Raw genomic sequence first — 22,594 nt, forward strand, 5'->3', positions numbered from 1 at the left:
GATGTCTTTCATGTCAAATCTACAAGAGAAATTTGAAATGACAGCTGTTGCTCTAGGTTTGTTGGGCAGGTCTGGGGCACCTCAGTGACAGTCTGGTGACCTCTGCCCGCATCACACCAGTCAGTCTGTGCCTGGTGAGTCAATGACACGTTGCACAGCTGTGTCCATGTGAGAGAAAAAACCTGCCCCAGCATCGCTGCCTGCTAAACCAGCTTAGATTAAATGTTCAATTTCCTGTTTAAAAACAAGAAGAAAATTGTGGTGTACTGGGCCTAAATGTATTTTGTAGGCTATAGAGTTAGTTACAGAAGCTAAAAAGTGAAAAATATGTACAAGAGAAGAAAAAAAAGGGGGAGGGTAGGTTATGACTTAGACAGGGGCCATTTTCGAATTGCAGCCTCCTGAAGGTGTATCTTTAGGGCAGTTTTGAAAGTGAGTAGGGTTTTACACTCCTTTACTCCTTTTGGTAGGGCATTCCACATTTTTGATGAATAGCATGAGAACGAGTTCATTCACTTTGCTGTGCCAAATCTGGGTTGAACATGATTCGTGGTGTTCGTGAAGACCAAGCCCATAGCAAGTTGCTGTACTCTGTCCTCAACCCTAAGCCATCCAATCCTAGCAAAATGTGCAGGGGTTAGATGGGTTTTGTGATTGAGGCCAAGAAGTAGCCTTACTAGTTTGTTTTGGGATGTTTGGAGCCTTGTTTTTAAGGCCTTGGAGGTGTTGTGATACCATGAGGAGCATGCATAATCGTAATAACATTGTATGAGGGCCCCTGCAAGAATCTTGCAGCTATGAGCTTTGAAACTATGGTTCAAAGTTGGTGAACTACTTCATTTTCTAACAAACGATCAAACGTTTCATATCAAAATGTTAAGAATCAATGGCATTTTCAATATAGTAGTAGTGCTCCTATCATCTTGAATGACAGCATCTGTTCATCAATTTAGGCCACACCCAAGCCTCAGGCAAGGGTTATTATGCCCATTTAACCTTCTTGAAGTGTGTTGGCATAGAAAATGCAACTCAAGTAACTTTCATAAAGATACATATATGAACATGCCCATATATGGCCATATTTGGTCGGATCGGTGGATTATAATTGTGGATGATTTTGGGCACAGCATATTTGCATATTGCTCATATGGCCATGACCATATGGGCATGCACACTGAGTTTGAAGTCGGTCGGACAGTTCTCGAGATAAATGAACTACTGACACACGACAGAGATTTCGTACATTTATAGTACGATGTTCTTTACTCTAGGATGCAGGGCAATGACTATAGATGATACGATCTACTATAAAATACTTTAAAAAAAAGGTGACACACTGTAGACTTGGTTCTAAGTACGATACAGGAGTGGATGTAGCATCAGATGATGAAATGTGGCCCCCTCTCTCAGCCCAAAAGCATGAATGAACACAATGAAAAGACACACATGGCTCTGCCATACAATAATGGACTCATGGTGAGAGGCTTCAGTGGATCCAACAATAGGCTCTCCAGCCCTGAGGTTTTATAGCTTATACTATGGGTTGTTTAAATTAGTGGAACAGATCCCTATGCATAGAGAGAAGGTGTGGATGTATAGTCTGAGAGGTGCAGGGGGGTGTGGACTAGCATGCACTTTGAGAAAGAGGGGTGCTATGTGGGTGCAGTGAGGGAGGGGTGTGTATGCGTGTGAGTGAGTATGCTTGTGTGTGTGTGTATATATGACGTACAGCCTTAGTGTGCGACACTGATAGATTGTGGCATCAAGTCTCATGACACGCTCCTAATGATGATGGCCTCCTGGCCTCAATATTCCACTGAATCAACCTAGAACCAGCATCTAAATTAACTAGCTGGGACACACTGCTCTGCCATGCTGCCAAGAGCTTAACATTTAACACATCATTCCCTGAAAGGAACCATAATTCTGTTTACTGGATCAACTAAGCGACACTTTGTTTATTGGATAATGCAGTGCATGGTGGGAAGTATTGAGCATCCTCAAATATCTTACAAAATTTCGGCTTGGACACTACAGTATGTCATGGCTGACGCAAAACAAGAATAGGGCACATTTTGGGGGCAACACAGTGCAACGCAACGCAACACAACACCCTCTATCTGATTGTCAGGCATGACTTGCTTTCAGGGCCAAGTCTGGATTAAACACCACCATTTAGGTCAACAGCCATGAAATGTGCATGGCCCCTCCATTGTTCTGCGCTGTCATTAGCATACAGCTCCATCTGACAACAGCATGTTGATTATGCACTCAGTCTCTGTTGAGTTATACATTTTCAGTTACTACTGTATGTCCTTTTTACTGTAGTACTGATGAAAAATGTTACAGCGCAATTAAACTTTGGTAGAGGTTTAGGTTTTGTAGTTAGCATGCCATGATAAATCCAAAATAAAATAATATCTTTAATAGTTGCTCCATAGATGAAAAATGTATCCAATATATTCTCCCCATTTACTTACATTGCACGGTGAAACAGTTCTCAAAGTCACACTTTTAGAACACAAATGAACGTGAACAAAGTGCCAATGTATAAAATAGAAACACAGTTCAGCTTTTTGTTTGCCCCACCCTGTCTGTTTACAATGATCGATAAGGTACTATCATCGTTTCTTACACAAACACAGTGATACGGTTGCAGGAGCATACCTTTCTTATTAAAATAGTTAAATCAACACAAAGTTGACATTTGCCACTGTAGTGTCTGAGCTGTCTAGAAGAGGGTCTCAGTCTGTATGTCTGTCTGTCTGTCTGTCTGTCTGTCTGGGGCTACATGTAATCTTGCATCTCGAAGAACCTCAAGTGGGCCACAAATACCACACAAGAGATGAAAAAGGCCCAACAATGGCTCTACTGCCTCCGGCGCTTGAAGAAGTTTAGAGTGAGCCCCCACAGCGTTCTACAGCAGACCATAGAGAGTGTCCTGAGAAGTGGCACCACCGCTTGCTTTGGCAACTGTACCACCGCTGAACGCAAAGCACTACAGAGAGTGGTGCATCGTGGGAGTGGACATTTACCACTCCAGCCATGGTCTGTTCACACCGCTGGTGCATCCGCTGCACAGACTGAACAGAACTGTTTAAAGCAGAGACACTGCTGATCTGGGTTTTAAATGTGAACACTTAATTTATTATGCACATTAGCCACTTTTGTATGCACTTTATCTCTTCTATGCTCTAATGCTCTATCTTTTAACTGCATTGATGAGCCTGCACAATTAAGAATTTCAGCCATGTTACTTGCTTGTAATATGATGTGACAAATGACAATAAAGTTCTGATTCTGGACACCGCTGGACCAATCAATGCCAAAAGGAAAGGAACAATTTTCACATTTGTTTAATAGCCTACTCTTAGTAAATATTTAACTTTTTTTAATCTTAAATTCTATACTGGAAAACAATGGAGGCCAGATTGGGCTGAAACAGCCATTCACCATGCTCAAGACACTTGATCAATACAAGTCAAAACATGGAGCCTCGCCATCATGTTGTAGGTGTTGTTTGACCACTGGTAGTGCCCGCCATGTGAAAAATAACTTAAAATAAATAAAAACGCTGTGTAGTCAGCGTCACCCTCTTCCTGCCACCCCCCAACAGATGGCTAACAAATTCCCCTCTCTCTGCCAGCCCCCTTTCAGCCCCCACACACTGTGGGTGTGTAATACAGTGTATCTGGGAGGGCACGAGGCTGGTGGCCGCCAAAAACGTGTGAGGCCACAGGCAGTGGTGGGCGGGTGTTGGAGGGGATGTCCATTGTGTGATCTCAACCACTTGTTTTGTTTGGTTTGTCCAGCCCTGGCGCAGGTCCATTCTTTTCAGCTGGCCCTCGCTCCAAGGTTTAGACGCTTCCAACCGCTTTGGTAGAGTGGACATTGTGATGTGGTTTCTGTAAATTGCACACTTCAGCTTAATCATGCAAGGGCCGATTGCCTTATCAAGTGTGGTGCTCTAATGGCAAGTACAAGTACTGTATGCACAATTGAACTTATGAGTCATCCATCTAAGTGACCTTCATAATTGTGATGCATTGTCTATTACAGATGTGTTTTGTCTCATGTGAACATCAGCCAGTATTCCACTTTGTTGTAATCCCTGGAGCGTAGTTCTTGGCTTGAAATAGCAGCGTGGTGATGTTCATATGAGTGGACATTGTGACTGAGAGTGGCAAAATAAAAAGCCACATGCTTAGATAGCACAAGTCTTCTCCACTACTCTGGGTGTTAAAACAGAAGACATTTGAAACGTCTAATGTTGACATTGTTGGAACCATCTGCACAGTGAAATGCTAAATGTTGAATTGAAGTGAATTTGGAATTTAACTCAGGATTTTACTGTGCCTTGGCATCATGGCGCAATAAGATACAGAGGAAAGAAGTATGGGAAGAGGCCAGGGAGGATACAATACCAATCTCAGCTAAAAGGAGGGCTCGATCTCATTAATAGTTCAGCACGTTTCGAAGGAACTTAATTAAAAAACAAATACAATTCAATCAAGATAACGCCACATCTCATTTGGAATTAACAGCGAATCAATTGTGTTTGCGCATTGCAACACAAGGAAGGCTTCTATGTAATGAGTTCCTTTCCATCTAGTGAAAAGTCCAATCTCTATCGCATGTAGATTTGTTGGCAATTCATCTCCTGGGCTGCACTCTGTATGTGCCTTACAAATAAAATGCAGTAGCAGTATTATTAGAATTGTTCATCGTAGTTTCTGTAACAATATGATTTTTTACGGGGTGGCGTTGTTAGCGCTCATTGAAGCCTTAAGTCCCATAGGGGACGAAGAGGAGTAAGTATGTAAGCAGTATTATTATTATTATTATTATTATTATTATTATTATTATTATTATTATTATTATTATCTCTTAAATGTTGTCTATGTAAATCAAATTCAAAATGCACAAATAGTTACAGACATGCATCTGACAAGCAGTCTATTCCAAAACATTGCTGGATCTTACGGTCATTGCAGAAGCTACATATAAGTACATCTACGTTCATCATATTCACTATATGAGGCATGTAAACACTGCTGACAAGGACGCCATGTCTGAGCTTTACATAATAACCCAATTTCATTTCCTCCTTAAACAGACTGTCCAATTATTAAGGACGAGTCCCATTTCCTCTCCCATTATCCCTTCCTGTAAAAGGGCTTTTGAGAGTTTTGCTGAGGGATGGCCCTTTCAACCCTATCTGCTCAGTGGCTTTAACTGGAGCAGCGCTGCATACAGCTCCCCTCCAGATAACCAATTGGCTCTCATTCTGATAACGTCACTCACAGAAATAAATAGATCGAGAGAGGAGCCAAAAGCATCAGGTATTTTATCCATTTTGGACTCTAGAGGATTTCCCACTGGAGAGGGATAAAGTAATAATGTCAAAAGGAGGAGTTATTAAGTAAATTAAATCATTTACCATGCAAGAGATCCAAACTATCATAATTGTATATACATTAACAGAAAAAGTAGTATTTGCTGATGTTACAAGATAAATGTAACCAGATAGCATTTCAAAATAAAAGCACAAGGACAACTGCTCAAAAAACCCTGAGAACTGTATCGATTCAGTTCCCGGGTACTGACACCGTAGTATTGCCTATTTACAAGGCTTTTCATAAGGTTAACACACAGGTTACAGTAATGCAGTTGAATATGCCCATCTTAAATAACATAGGATGACATTATCTCTATCTACAGAGTTTCACAATGGTTAGCACTGTTGCCTAAATATTTAGGTCAATTATAATGTATTAAGGCATATGAGGCTTATTAGCCAGGATCCTTTTTAACACTGGCACCATTACAGTGATTGGGTACTGTTAATAAATTGCTCATAGGCCTGCGTCCTGCGTCTCTGACGCACCATATTGAAAAAGGACGCATTCATGGCACCGTCTTGCGTCCATGGGACGCACTACAATTTAGCGGAAATTACCGCGGATTTGAAGGCCATCCGTGGATTTCAAAGCCGTCCGCGGATTACAAGGCATAGTGCAGAAAACAAGAAAAATCTCGGTAAAACACCGCCGTATGGAGAAGTATTCTCTCTCTGTCTCAGGGCAGTGCGAGTGCTGCTAGAGGGAGAGTCAGAGTGCTGCGCAACTTACAGCTCAACTTCAGAGCAAGTTAACGATGGCTCGTTGACCCCAATTTGACCACTAGGCAATCAACACTGAACAGCACTAATTAATGGCAGCTGTGATTCTTGTGTCTTTCCGTGCAGCCAGATATCAAATAATTCCCTGTAGAGCAGGGGTCTTCAGTGTTTTCAGGCCAAGGACCCCCTAGTTGAGAGAGAGATGAAGCAGGGACCCCCTCTATATTGTATAAAATTGTGTTTCAGATAAACTTTTGCTGCTCTTTTTTCCCTTTACACACCTATAACTCCAAAAATAGCAGATCTACAAGCTCACAAGTGTGAGCTTGTAGATCTGCTATTTTTGGCTAAAGTTCTCCTCAGAAAAGGGATACTAGGATTCAAGTGGTTAATGTAAAAAAAAAAATCAAGTACTACAAGTACTACAAGTACTAGTTGTCGGATTTGGAATTGTGTACTTTTCTTTCAGATACATGTACATGAATATAACCATATAAGATGAAACACGAGTTAAACGCTGTGCATTTTTGTGGGACCCATAAAATGTCCCTGGGACCCATCTAAAAGACCACCCTTGCATCCCAGGACCCATTACATTGAAAACCTAGCAACATCACTGAATGTGCATTATTCCAGTAAAAATAAAAAGCCAGTGTGTTAGCACAGTCTCTGCGAACACATCCCACCAACGTTTTGCTGCTTGTATAGATGGAGTTCTTGCTATGCTAATTATGAAATGTATGTTTCTGTACAATGACTGTGTTGATGAATGTTTGGATAAAATAGTTAAGTGTATATAAATATAATGCTGTCTGCATTGGGAAATACCAGCCAGGCTAGACGTAGATTTTAGTAACCTAGTATAGTTCTGTCTGAAATGGAAAAAAAAGAAGGTTTATTTAAGGGGATTGGCCGGGGGTTTTGGGGGGGAACAAGGAAGAAGTGTGTTTGTTGTGTTGTCAGTGTAAGTGTAGTGTGTGCAATAAATGGACGCGTCGTTCTGCGTGCCCAACGTGAGAAGCTGCTGTACCTCCTTCATTCTTGCAATTCCTACATGCTTGTGATAGTGATGTTTCAGCATACTATCACAATGACAGCGTGACTGTCATGCGAGTGTGAATCGGCCTATTGAATGTCCAAAAAGACCAACAAAATCCTGTTTGTTTGAATGAAACAGGTCTCCACTCAGCCAACACCATTCCCCACTAGAGCCCGACCAAAGCCTGATTTATGGGTCCGATATTGATCCCTATTTTGGAGAGTACTAGCTCTCCAATTGACAATGTTTGACTGATATTTCTAATCAATTTAAAAACATTGGATTTGATTACGTTTTTCAAAAAGAAAAGAAATAAAAAAAATAGCCGATCTACAACCTCACAATGTGCTTTGTGAGACTGAAGATCTGCATTTTTTTTTCGCCTAAAATTACATATTGGGATCGGCTGCATAATTGCTGATATCGATGTCATCAAAAAAAGTCAAATAATGGTCAATATATCGGTCTGGCTCTATTCCCCACACCAACTCTAAAAACACGAAGGGTCACTGGATGGACTATGCAATTTTTCTCCATTACCTGCAATGTGAGAGTGAGAGAGTGTGTGAGAGTGTGAGAGAGAGATCACATTTGATGTGATATTTCTGGCCAGGCTAGCTTGATACATGTTCCCATCCACATCCCCTTTCCCCCCAAAGTCAACAAACCAACTCAAAGGTCATATTACCTCTCCCTGCAGCTATTAAATATGACAGGATACATACTCACAAAGACATTCCTAAACATACACTATATATTCACGCACGCACGCACACACACACACACACACACACACACACACACACACACACACACACACACACACACACACACACACACACACACACACACACACACACACACACACACACACACACACACACACACACACACACACACACACACACACACACACACACACACACACACACACACACACACACACACACACGTATAAGCTCATACTGTATAATGTTTACACATCGTATTCATGTCCATTATTTGTCAGAGAAGCTCTGTGTGACAAACATGCTTTCAGAAAAGCTCTTTGTAAATAAAAATTGCCTGGACATTGCCTTGGCTGTGTACAATCAGAAGGTGAGGCTGATATATTTCCTCTGTGTAAACATATCAGAGCAGAGCAGAGGGGGCTGTCAGCTGCTCTGCACAGCGGGAATATTAAAGGGGAGGAGAAGGGGGCAGGAGGAGAATGACTGTGAGAGTCTGGCTGACCAGGCTGGGGGTGGGGAACCAAGCCAAAAAGACTCTCTCTCTCTCGCTCTCTCTCTCTCCCCATCATCCACCTTCTTATATCTCTCCGTTCTTCCCCATCAGTTCCTCTCATTTAATACTGTAACGCTCCAGAAAACAAAATGTAAACATACGAATCAAACTAATGTAGGGCTGGGCAATTCACAGAATATATACGGAAACTGATATTTAGAACCAATAACCAATCTTACTGGATGGAAGAAAGTGTCAGGAGTGATTTGTGCTGTGTCCATGCTGTACGGCTTGGAAACGGTGGCACTGACGAAGACACAGGAGGCAGAGCTAGAGGTGGCAGAATTGAGGATGCTACCATTCTCATTAGGAGTGACAAGGATTGAAAGGATCAGAAATTACTACATTATAGGATCAGCCCAGGTTAGAAGGTGTGGGGATAAGACGAGAGGCGGGGTTGAGATGGTTTGGACATGTGCAGAGGATAGATGAGGGGTACATTTGGAGAAGGATGCTGAAGATGGAGCTGCAGGCTGCAGTCTGATTAACCACGTAACACTGTATAAGTTAGAAATAAACGTGATATTGATTTGAATTCATGTCGCCCATCTCTAACAAATGTGAAAGCACACAATATTAGGCCTTTTGGCTACTTTTCATCTCAAGTCACAGTAGATTAATTATTTGGGCCTGTAGCTGCAGATTTTAAGTCGCTATGACAGCAACAAAAGATCATATATCGTCATGATATATACAGTATCAAATGTCTTACAACTCTCAGACCCCATGTCGAGTCAAATAATACTGGCTTCCCTGCTCTGGTGGCGAGGATTCAGTAAGACCATTTATTATGCAGTACACGTCTGTGCGGTGTTGTTGGCTGTAGAATTGTCACGCATTCTCTTTAAACTACGTTTTATTAATCAGTGGTTCGTGAGATACTGTGTCAGCAGTCTCAGATAACAGAGGGACTTTAAGATAACAGAGGGACTTTAATGGAGATAGATCGTGTTATTTAATGTACAGGGTCTTCTCAGTGGTCACTGGAAAAATGGGGTCTCAGCATGAAACTGGCTGAGTACCACACTTTCCCCTTATGCCGCATGACTAGGACCTTTGCCTCTTTATCAGCCTCTTTATCAACCTCTGCCTAATCTGCTTACAACCAATGATCAAACTGGAAGAGCCTGGACCACTAAACTGTCCTCTAAAAGGAAAATTAATACATAAATATGGAAATGGGATTCCCCCTCGGGCCGGTCAGCTTTGAGAGAACAGAGTTTCAATTTGTTTTTCCCTTCTCTGAAAAGCGGCAGCTGACTCTGTTGGCGCTGATAACTGAGAAGTTCAATTAACATTCATTCAGAGGAAGGAGCTGGCCCACTGAACAGGGAGAAGTGCACTGAGTGGTGTATTGTGTTTACGCAGTCACTCACTCACGCACGTAGTTGCACAAGCAAACACACACACACCTGACAGCTGCATTTCCATCTTATAGGCCTAATTATCCGGTGGTGGCCAGGCCCTAACTAGGGGAGAGGGCCTGTCGTGCATGTATGTGTGTTATTGTCGATGTGCATGTGTGTGTGACAGAGAAAGAGGGGGTGGCAGTGCTGCAGACAGAGTGGCAGTGGGGACCTATGATCTGATTGTGTAGGAGCAGATGGCAAGCTGCTGCTGCTTGGAAGGCGTTCCTGTGTGTGTGTGTGTGTGTGTGTGTGTGTGTGTGTGTGTGTGTGTGTGTGTGTGTGTGTGTGTGTGTGTGTGTGTGTGTGAGAGAGAGTGAGCGAGTGGAGCGAGAGAGAGGGCACGTGCTGTTAGAACCACTAAGCCTAGATAGTCAGGCTGTTTATAGAGGCTATAAGGGCCTTTGAGAGGTTGAAACCTGGCTGTGGTGCTAAGCATTAGATTGCAGATCATTTGAAGGACTCCTAGGCTATATACGTATACAGTAGGGAAGCTAACCTAGCTCACATGCTAGTATACTGTACCACACCCGTTAGGCACACAGCTATCACCTACTAGACCCAACCCCTCTGTCTGTCTCGCTATCAAGGCCATGGCTCTACAGCCGAGAGGAGGACACAAAGCACATAATGAAAAGAGTTGATCTACAAGCTCACACCACCTTTTCAGCGGGTGACATCACCATACAGTGATGTATAAATCAGGCTTTATGTTTCATATTCATTTGTCTTCTCCGTTTCACACCAATGAACCTCACCACAGCACAGATGTGGTGATGACGACAATGTTACCAACCACTCACAACACTGCAAACTGAAACTGCTCCCATATGTCATAAGTGGAAGGTAGCGATTCAGGAGTCCCGAGTTGGTGTTGGCTAGTCCACATCGCATGTCATAAGTATTACTGTAGTTGAATACAATTTACCCAATTGATTTGTAGCATTTCAAGCCCCCATGCTTTTCTTCATCAGACATATCTGCTGAAGCGATAAAGAGGGGAGACGGGATGTCTCCCCTCTTTAGCTTTGTCCGAGCACCTGCTGTTTTGCTTTGGGTCGTCTGTGTGCGTTCTCTCCACTTTTCACCACTAACAAACACGCCGCCAATTGCATATCATACCACAAGGGATGACAAGGCCTGTTGGCACGAGTGCAGCACCATTGGTGTAAAAGCAGCTTATCGGGGGAGGACAGTGCTACAGGGATGGCAGCACCCAGCGCGTGCTGTCAGATTAGCGAGACAGGTCTGGACTGTAAGAGTTACCTCATTTGCTCTTCCACCAGACTGATGAAGTCAGGTGGAAGAAGGATAGGTGAAATAATGTATTGTATTAGACCATGTTGAAAATGTTTCTGTTGAAGAAGCAATTCTGTGATAAACAAATTGTAAATCCACTATTCAGCGATTGACAAAGTAGGTGTCACATGCTATCACTGATGCATATTGGATGTACTATATACAGTATGGAATTAAATAATTCAGGTGGTTATTAGAACAAAATATTTTTTCAAAGCTTAGTGAAAGAAGAACAAAATACAGTTACCATTGGTGAAGACAGGTACAATGTTTATCTAATGAGTCCCATATTCAATCAAATTTCCAATTCCTAAGCTTCCATTAATCATCATAAACAGGATGGACATCCGGTCACCTCTGGCCTCCAAATGTTGGGTTACAGGCATAATGGCTTAAACCTCTCATTTAGACACTAATCTAATTGGGAGAGTGTTGAAGCCAAAGAGAGTTATGTGAGGCTATATTGAACACACTCATCTCTATGGTATGATCAGCCACATGTCCCCTGACCAGGGAGAGTCTGTGTCTGTTTCTGTAGCACTGGCAGGTGGTGAGCATTGAAATAGTTTCCTCAGTTGATCACTAACAACTGATACAAAAGGGAATACAGCGAATCATGAGTTTTCCTGGGGCGAGCACTTTCTCTGTATCATTTCCCATAATGAAGAACAACTTCCGTTTTCACTTTGAGAAAATCAACCTCTTATGATACCTGGAAATCAATAATAATATCTCTTATGATACCTTGAAATCAATACAATGCACTATCAAGACAGCAGATGCCTCATTTTGCTCCATGCGTATTGGACAGTAATTTTTAACAAGGATTTTTCCTGCAATTATCTCCATTGTCTCCACAAGGACGTGTCGTTGATGTGTGCCCTGCCCTCATGCATACTTCAACATTAACCTCCAGGATTGATCTGCCTTTTAAACAGGAACTATTGATTTTCTCTAAAAGCCATGATGGTTGAGGCAGCCAAGCATTTCATAATAGAACCCTGTAGGGCGGTCTATAACACGGATGCAGCTTTAACATTTGACAGGGAGAATCTCAAGTATCTTTTGGAAGAGAATGGGAGGTTTGTGGCTAGCATAACATTGTTTTCTCCAACCAGAAGGTCAGGACCCTAAAAGTGTGCCATGAACAACAGACAAAAAAATGGTATATTGTGCAATTTTATATTGGGATTTCAGTTTTCTCTAACTGAATGTGTAGAGAGGCCGTCTGGGAAACAGAAGGTCCCTAGTTCGATTCCTGGCCCCGGCAATGTGTCGACTCGAGGTGTCCCTGAGCTAGACATTTAACCCCTAAACAGCACCCCCCGGCACTCCAGTCTAACCACTTGGGCAACACAGCTGGTGAAGCTGAAAACCGAATTTCACCCACAGGATTAAATAGGTCTAAATTATTATTATTATTCAAACATAAAGCATGGCTTCGAAGAGACAGACTTGATCCTGTACTATTCAGCAGCCAAAGAATTATTTACACTGCAAACTAAGCGGCATGGTCAGTGACACCAGTGTGAAGTTGGCTGTCAAATTGGCTGGCATCAATTTTTAATGGCCTAGAGCTATTCAACTACAGCAGGCGGTGGAAAAAAATGTTTTACACAAAGATGTTCTTACACACTGTTAATGGTCGGTATTGTGTACTTGAAATTGTGTACTCCTAGTGTGAAACTGTGAAAAACACCCTAACACTAAAAAGACCCTGGGGATCCCTGAGTAGATTTGGGATTTCTCTCAGATGAATTACCCATAATGCTGCATTTAGGATTATATTGCAGCTTCAGGCTCGGCGAAGTCAAATATCATGATATTTTTGCCAGAATACCTTGATAATGTTTTGGGGAAGACTATTGGTACTTTCAGAACATACACAAGAAAATGTATCGATTATATTAGGATATGATGACCAAACAGGTAAAAGCATTGGTTATAAATTTCTCTCAGCACAACACAGCCGAGGAATAGGCAACATTTAAGCTATCATGACATTCCGATAACCTAAAGGCCAGACAATAGCATGATATTGATAGCTTATCTAAGTACATATCGCCCAGCCCAGTTGAATGAGGCTGACTTACAGGAAAGGCCATATTGACAATCATTCCTGACCACACAGCCTATCATCTCTTTATAAGGTTTTCACCCTGAACAATAATTGATGTAATCACCCAACATAATGTACCTACCTACTGTACAAAAACACCACAGAGCATACAGTATCACACATGAGAAAAATGTCTTTGTGCCATCTAGCTATCAGGCGATAACCATGATCATTTTGTATTAGAATATGCATGTAAGCTGGAGGGTAACTTGCAGGAAGATAAAAAGAGAGTGGAGCCACAAAGGGGGTTATAGGGGGTGGAGGAAGCTCAGAGAATTTGTGGGGGCTGGGGTGGTTCCCTGTGAAGTTATGAGGGTAGACACTTCTTCCAGACAAGCCCTGAAGCCCTCATTTTGGATTCACCACTGGAGAAACTGTATACCCCCATCCCCCACCAAGATGTCATCAAATCCCGTTTTGACGATTTGGCCACATTCCTATACAGAATACAGTCACCCGACTTCCAGCTGTATACAGTGTTTGCTTGGGGGAAAGGAAACCCTCACTGGAGGAAGGGAAGGGAGGGGAAGGGAAGGGAAGGGAACTTCCCTCGTTGATTGTCTCTCAGCCTTCCTCTTTAGTTGCTTGGTTCAAATGAACCCTGAAAACATTGCAGTGCATTCCCCCTCACTCTCTCCATCTGCCTGATGCTTCCTCAAGCTTCCTCTTTTCTCCCCCCCCCCCCCCCCCCATCTCATTTCATCATAAAATAAGACTTTCCAACTCCCTTTGTGGCTACTGTGTTTCAAAAGAAACGGGTTAAGAACATATTGATACACTACACAGTATTGAGTACTTGAGTACTTTCTATTTTACCTGATACAGGCAAAAGCCTTCCTTTGCTCAGATTGCGCAAAATGTAGTGCTATGGTTTTATGCACGTGGTTGTGTGTTCTTTATACTATGACTATGTTTTCAATAGTAAAACCTCAAATTCGATTTTTTTTTCTTTTTTTTATCCAAATCACCTCGCTTACAGCATCATGATATATTAAATTGGTTACAATTTAATATTGGTGGCACTGCAAGTTACTGAGTTACTATACAACGGCTTCAGTTCGAATCCAATATATTGACGTTTCAGGCTGTAAACAATGACACAGAGCTGCCTGCAGAGTAAATGCAGTGTTCATCTCTAGGGTGTGCAGAGGGTACAACTGGACCACAGCGTGGTGGTCCCCAGGTGGGCCTCCAAGGGCTTTCTATGTTAATGACATGGTAAAATATTTCCTGTATGCAGTGGTGGAGAGCAACTAAGTACATTTACTTGAGTACTTTACTTAGGTAAATGTTTTGAGTATCTGTACTTTACTTGAATATTTGTATTTTTGGATACTTGTGACTTTCACACATCTTGCACTGCAGTGAACATTATATCTGTTGCCCTGGGAAACAAATGCGTAGCTAGCCAACAAAAATGTCTACAAGATTTTATTTTTATTCATTTGTTACCAGCTCATATTTTCAAATTGCATCCTTCCCCTCTATGGTGTAAGTAAACAGATGACCAAATGTTAAGGATTTTACACATCTACTAAGCATCTATAATTCATTCTCCCTCTCTCCATTGTATCATCAAAGCTAGAATTCCTTGAAAAATACCTTCAAGGGAGATGGGGGGGGGGGTGCACAAAGGTCTCTTTGCCATGGGTGTGGGGCTGAATTGGTAATGGAAGTGATGTTGCTGGGTCTCATGAGATCTATTACGATGCACAGCTGTGAGCCGTGTAATTTTACACTCATATATTTCACTTTTGTACAACTTTGTCATTTTTCAAACACACTCATCTGATGTGACTCTACTGGCTGTCAACATCTCACATCACTTGTCATCTGGGGAATGCATTCGGCAGACTTTTTTTTGCACGCCTCAATCGATACATAGATATTGTAAAACACTTGTTTTCTATCCTTGTGCTGTCAGACATTTTGGTGCAGTGCTGCAGTCACAATTTGCCCCCTCCAGCTGAGTTGTCTACTGCCAAAAGCAAAAAAAACACATTTCTGTCTCAAAGTACAAGGTGTAGACTAACAAACACATGGTATTATACATAAAGCCATTATATACAAAGGTCATCAAATTGACCCCTTCGTAAGGGAAACGCAACTGAAAAGGTGATGGCCATTTTCAAAAGGAAAATAACATTTCCATGTGGTTGGGAGGCCAACACAGAGAGAAAAGTGCATTTTCAATGATGCCACAGTGTGTGACCAAAAGCTCTATTCAAAACATTTTTCTTTTCAACTATAACGACATGCACAAAATAGGGACACCAGGCTGAAAGTGGTTAATCAGCTACAATCTTTATCAAAGCACCACAAGAGACGAGAACAATTTCTCCGCTGGTCTGATAACACAATGGCTGCCGCTGTGTCAGCCCTAGAGGAGATAGGGTCATTATTCTCATGAGTCATTTCTCTGGCCTGTGCTGGTTATAGCTGTGGTTTGCACTGCACAGTCATCTCTATGGGATTTGAGGGACAAGGGGTGTGAGGGGGTTGTTCATTCTTCTCACCTCCCCTTGTTATAGTTTCATCTCTTTCCACTCTTACCCTTTCTGTGTGCCTGTGTCCTGAAAGTAGGCGTTTATGGCCACCGTCTGTACCCGGGGGGCTTACTATGTCAAGGAAGATGCATACAGTGGGTACGCAGAAGCCTGTGTTTTTCAGGCATAGACAACCTAATGCCCTTTTTTCTAGTGCCTAGATTCTTAATGCCACCTTTTTAATGACCACAGTTAATGTACCCTCTTTGACAAAAGTAGGAATGGTTCCAATCAAAATGTATTCAAGAAAATAAATCCTAAAAGTCCACTTTATTCATAGAGAAAATTCATCAAAACTCCTTCCCACTTAACAAACAAAATGTGTAAAATATCACATATCACACAAAAAGCAATCCATAATTTAAACACAGAGGTAGAATCCTCTTCCTTGCTGTGTGAACTATTATTCCTGCCCTAATAGCCAACTGAGAAGAAGCACTGCTGCTCACAAGGCCATCTTAAACCTGTGATATATGAATGCAGGCCTGGCTGCCAGATGAGCCAGCCAACATTAACATCAGTCTATAGAACTGCAAGAGGAAGGGGACCATGTGCTCAAAATCACCTCATCTCATAACACCAGGGGAGCCATAGATGAGAAATCCAAATGTGAGCATTAAATTACAACATTATGTGTCCCAGATGAATAGAACTGAAGCTCTGAGAGACAGGCATGCATGACTGAATAGGGCTGGGTCAGATACGGATGGATCTCACGTCATGGATATGGTCAAAGGGACTTAATACAAAGTATTCATTAATGTCTGGTTGAAATAATTGTGGCATATAATTATGTTTAGATGATTAAGTAGAGAGTAATTACCTAAAGCGCTGGCACAGCTGAACCCTGTATTGATGATAGAGCTTCTTAGAGATCAGGAATTTGGCTGGAAAGTCTTAGCCTAGCGGTCTCATCTGGTATATGTGTGTCATATTCCTAATGCAGTGTTGGAGATGAACCAGTGCGATCAGTGTGTTTAATTTACTGTAAATAACTTGGCATATTCAAATAGCCGGTGAATCATCGCTGGTCTTATGCAAACCTAGTTTGTCTTTGAAAATGCAAATTAATTACATCAAATGGCATTTAGGCTCCAAATAGCAAGAGATGCCTTTTATTTTGGAGGGAACAGTGGCGTAAACAGCCTCATAGCTTTAAGCAGAATATTCTGCTGCTGTGCAGAATCTCAGTGCAAACCCCAAGTGTAATTCTTTCAGCTCACACAAAATTTTATTTTTCAACCACTGAAATAGAAATGATATTAAAAGTAACATCCATGCATCACAATTCATAACGCAATATGCAGAAGATAAAATGCTGCTTAAAGAAATCCCTTCAGATCTTACATTTTTCCCAAACAAGCCATACCTGTTTACCCTCCAGGGTGTACAGCCTCTTCACGGCCCCAGAATCCAGCTTGATGGCGTCGGTGATGTCAGTGAGCACCTGATCGAAGGAGTGGGCCGTCTTCTTGTTGAGGAGGATGCGCACCGCCTTGCGAGGCTTCACGCCACTGCGGATGACTGTCACCAACTTGGGTTTAATGAAGTCGCGCTGCAGCAGCTCGCTCCTCAACGTGCTGAGGGACGACAGGGAGCGTGACGCGCCTGTCTTGCAGCCCACAGTCCAGTTGGGGTTGACATTCTTGGTGTAGTCCACTCGACGGAAAGTCTCATTGGAGGCACACACATAGCTCTCACCTGGAGGAGAAACAACGGTCACCACATGAAGCGCTCGCAAGTCACAGTTATCAACTCTGAAATTAAAAGTAATACACACCAACCAAAGTACTCCTTTTGCACATCTACTTAGGTGTGTAAAGAGGAACAGCCAATGTAGATACAAAAGAAAAGGTCAATTTCTTCCCTACCTGATACCTGATGAAGGTCAGTTGAGAGTACGTTACACACCAAAAAAAATCTATAAAAACAAGACAGAGCCCACTAACAGCCCCTAGAGGCTGTGCTTCTCCTTACGCCCAACTGAACATTTAGGTAGAGAAAAGTAATTAGCTGGATCCCAAGTTGCCTGATATTTCCTTGCTCCTCTATCCTCACTCGAACTGGAAGTTCAACTCAGCCCGCCATTTTGCCTGTCATGCCAGGTCTCTTATTCCTTCTCCAAGTCGCAAGGACTCGGCAAGGAAACATGAGTGCATCCTTCCAGGAAGTCTTTCCAAGTTGAACAGCATGACGTTAATGACTCAGTTAATGACTTCTACTCCCCTACAGCTGGCGATGTTACGTTACGTGTGCATCGGTGTTGCGCATCCACTGTCTGTGCATGTGACTTTCATTCTAGAGAGGCATGTTTATCGTTTCCCCTATTTTACATTCAAGCACTTTACTATTTAATAGTGCTTTGAGATTTTGTTTTTTACGCTTTCAAAATATTGTTTTTTTTTATTACACTGGATAATTAACATCTTTATCAAGAATGTACATAATTCTACATTTTGAAACAAACAAAAACTATATTGCCGTTGTTAGCAGCCAACACCAATATGCAAGTGCAAAGTTTAGCCTAAATAAGGGTGGCACTAGGGGAAAGGCCATGGGGTCACGAAAATCAATAGGGTCGTCCTATATGGAGCATGCTACCTCAGCCCGTAGCACTTGCCGTATGTACCACTTGCCCTAGCCTTGATGACCTTGCAGGCTTACAGTATGCAAAGGCTAAAATGTAACTTAGATAGCATGTTATGTAGACAGATGCCAGGTCATTGTTGACCTGGCATCCTATAGTGTGTATAGTTTCAATGTACAGGCTGATGATAGGTTCTTGGTTTACTTATGTATTAGACTATTAGTCGATTCTTGGTTTACTTATGTATTAGTTTATTATTAGATTACTATTTCTATGCATTTGATGTATTATTTTGTGTTGTCCTTGCTTACTGTAAGTCGCAATGGATTAAAGGAGTAATTCACCCAAAGAAATACTTATTTTCTATCAATTACACCTTGAATTCATGATTTTTTTTTTTGTTAAAAAGGTCAACTGACCTTAATCAATAATTTGATTACCGGCGGAAAGATGCTCCCCACTGCTAGTATGGCTAAACAATGCACTTATATGACAGAAACCCAATGTACACCACCCTGGGCAAGACCTGGGATGTTGGTTGTCTAGGAAGTTGACAACCGGAAATGGTTGAATTTGGCGGAAGTACCGCCCAGGAAATGACGTTGATGCTTTACAAATCTGTTAACATTCTCCGTGAATGAAACAAGTGTTGTGATTGGTCAAAAAATATAGTTTCCGAGGGAAACGGAAATCCTGTCCACTCAGGACTTCCTAGACACTCGCTGCTTTAGGTCGTGACCAGGCTCTTCTTTTCGCAGATGAGTGAGGCTGGGACCGAGGTTAAATGTACACTGGATAACTGAGTTAAAATGTGTCAGTGAAGCCAGAAGGCACAACGAGAAGCAAGGCCTGTATAACCATTCCTTTCTCTTAACTCAAGCTGCTGTGTTGGCCTCTGTCCAAAGCAAAACTATTTTGCTTATTTTTCCCTACCCAGCATTCCATTGTAGTAGTTAGCCAGCAAGTGCTTCCCTTCATGTGACAACTACAAGGGAATTGCCACAACAAGTGGGCGGCAAGCGAGGTCTTGACAAATATGCTTTTTTTGTTTTAGCATTTTCTTCATTTCTGAGAAAGAATGGGAAAGGGACACAGGGACAGAGAGAGGCTTCTCTTTCACTTCTAACTACATCACACATTATCAAAGCAGTCTTCCAGAGTCCAAGAGCAACTGATCTCCCTCAGAATCAGATCCTTCTTAATGGCATCCATACAATACCTTCTTTCTGTTCAAGCAAACACTGAATGTCTTCCAGTGAAGTGACATAAAGCAATGCACACGCAGGCTAGTGAGGCTACAACATAAAGGTCACCATGTTCCTCACCAAAAGGTCTTGGCTGTAATGATAGCACAAACCATGTGATAGAAAGAATATGTGAAAATGATCTAACCAACAGAGAAATTAGTGTAGCAGGCGGCGCTAAGGAAATTAGCGTAGCAGAAATAAGTTTCCTTGCCTGAACACCACTGTTCAGATGAATATACTTGTGTGTGCAGTATATATACACATACATATACACACACACACACACACACACACACACACACACACACACACACACACACACACACACACACACACACACACACACACACACACACACACACACACACACACACACACACACACACACACACACACACACACACACACACACACACACACACACACACACACACACTCTCAAAGTCAAACTCCATTTGTGTGCAAACAAATCAAAAGCAATATCTTTCCAAAAGTTAACTTTACCAATGGTTACATGACATAATCAATCTTTCCTCATCGGATGTGTGTCAAGCCAAAATGAACTGAGAGACAGGCAGAAGACAGACACCCTTATGAGACGTGTCCCATGATACCTGGCTTTTTTAAGCTATTGCAATTAACCAAAGGCTAATTAACAGGCTAGGACACAGCTGGGGGGACCTTATGGCAGAGAAACTGTGACAAAATGGGAACTGGGAATGTCATAAATTCAGGGACAATGACAACAATATGACATAAGTGAGGGTCTGCTCACATGGGCCACGGGTGACAAGTCTACTCCCTGGGGGACTTAGGGGTCTCAGGTGCAACTTCCCCCCAGCTCCACCCCTTACCCCTGTGATGCTAGGGGACCCCGGGCCCTGACTACCCTCAACTGTCCTCATCTGCAACATAGATGAGAACACCTTTAACAACGTCATTTAGAAAGACCACAGCTGCTCACAGCACTGGAACATTAACTTGACCAGTCATTGGTGACACACACACACACACACACACACACACACACACACACACACACACACACACACACACACACACACACACACACACACACACACACACACACACACACACACACACACACACACACACACACACACACACACACAGCTATTTACATTTTCAGATAAACAGGTTATTCTTATAGTAACGATTGTGTTGATTTTAGGCTCAAAATTTTCAATTACATTAGTGAATAACTAAAAAGGATCAGATGATACCAAATCAATTCAGTCCCACCCAATATCCAAATAACAGTTAAAACTCGGGACAGCTGGGGTTTTCAACTGAATAAACTGAAGCTGTGTCTGAACCCCAGAACCGTATCTCCTGACTCTCTTTCCGTCTTCAGTTTTACAAGCGCAGTAGTTCCAAGTTTAACTGGCCAACTTTGTAATCCCATTCAGCCATAGAGCCTCACATGTGAATCATGTGTGCTCGATAGGGTTTCAGCACAACACAAAACGCTCCAGCAGTCTCATGGCCGGATGCTGTTCCCGACATCAAGTTTTCGTCGGGAAGGTCAGGCTTTCCAAACCGACAAAAACGTTGGTAAGACAATGCAGTCCAAACTTCCTTCTTGTTCGGGAAGGGGTAGAAAGGGTAGCTTTCCCCCCTCTTGTGAATGGCAGTGTTGCCAAGTCTGCTTATTGGCCATTTTCAAAAAGCCGATGTATATTGATTTTTAGTGGTTAAACTGATCTATATTAACTAATTTGGCTGGCTGTGTGTGTGTGTGTGTGTGTGTGTGTGTGTGTGTGTGTGTGTGTGTGTGTGTGTGTGTGTGTGTGTGTGTGTGTGTGTGTGTGTGTCTCGCTCTCTCAAAGACCGTTGAGCTGTGCAGAAATGTTCACTCTCTTGGCAAGAGATGGCTGTGTAAACAAAGACATGACTAGTGTGCTTGTACAGCTTAACTTAAAATGTATTATGCATGTTACAGTATGTTAATTTGAAAAGAAGACCCTTGGAATGTTATTGTGATTATGTGTGCTTGGCATGCATACATCTTATTTACTGTACTGTACATACTCTACACTTAAGGAATGTATTTCAGACAGTAAGCAGGCTTTAGTAAAAGCTATAATATCCTACTGTATGTTTTTTTTTTTATTTAATGGTTTGTTTTTGTCATTTTACTATATTTTTATATTATTTATTGTATTTTTGTCCAATGTTTAGCAGGCTATACTTAGGTATAAGAATTTCACTCCCTTTAACGTTGCAACAACTCAATGTGAGAATGAACTTGCTAGTCCATTTCATAAAAAGCTTGAATAGCCAATAGCTAGTTAAAGCCAATAGTGTATTTGCAGGAATCACGCATAACTCAAAGGCTGTCGGACCAATTGACTTCAAACTTGGCATGTGTATCACAGAGGACCAGTGGTTGTCCAGAACTGAAAATCCACAATCTGTCTGTCTGTCTGTCAGGAATCGAACCTGCGACTCGCTGTCATTAGAGCCTACATGTACTATGTGCTATGCGACTAGGCCATTGGCGCCTCGACGCACTTGAACTTCTGAACTGATTTTCTGGCCGGAATAATTTCTCCATAGTTGTCCAACCTAAACCAATTCTATAACAAGTTTCCCCCGATACAACCTGTTCCCGAGGTCCCCATCCTCATACAGATGGGTAGCAAGTCTAATGCTTTGGTGAGGTCTCAACCTGGAATTATCGGTGAGATGCTGGGTGTGTCCACATAAATATGTCTTTTAACACATAAATGTACAGTTTTGGGAAAAAATGAACATGATATATAACAATAATGCCCAATAATCATTGGCTCTTTACTTTAGCCATTGTTTCTGCCAACTCATCCCAAGTGAAGCAGGCAGCAGCCTGTAGCAGTTCCAATGCACCAAAACATCCTCACTGCTCTATTTGCCAAAACAAGTGGTGCTATGCAGCTCTCATCAGGC

The 22,594-nt window shown here is 42.1% G+C and overlaps 1 protein-coding gene across 3 annotated transcripts in view; it reads right to left on the reverse strand.

The window, feature by feature from the left end:
- The window catches only part of dclk2a (doublecortin-like kinase 2a), a 70,011-nt gene that overhangs the window by 41,856 nt on the left and 5,561 nt on the right, over positions 1-22,594 (reverse strand). For all 3 annotated transcript variants that reach the window (XM_084078230.1, XM_084078229.1, XM_084078228.1), the window contains exon 2: positions 17,184-17,515. In XM_084078230.1, coding sequence (XP_083934356.1) covers positions 17,184-17,515 — 332 coding nt within the window. The remainder of the gene's footprint in view (positions 1-17,183; positions 17,516-22,594) is intronic.

The sequence above is a fragment of the Gymnoscopelus microlampas genome (genome assembly GCF_963454915.1).
Source record: "Gymnoscopelus microlampas genome assembly, chromosome: 2".
NCBI lineage: Eukaryota > Metazoa > Chordata > Actinopteri > Myctophiformes > Myctophidae > Gymnoscopelus > Gymnoscopelus microlampas.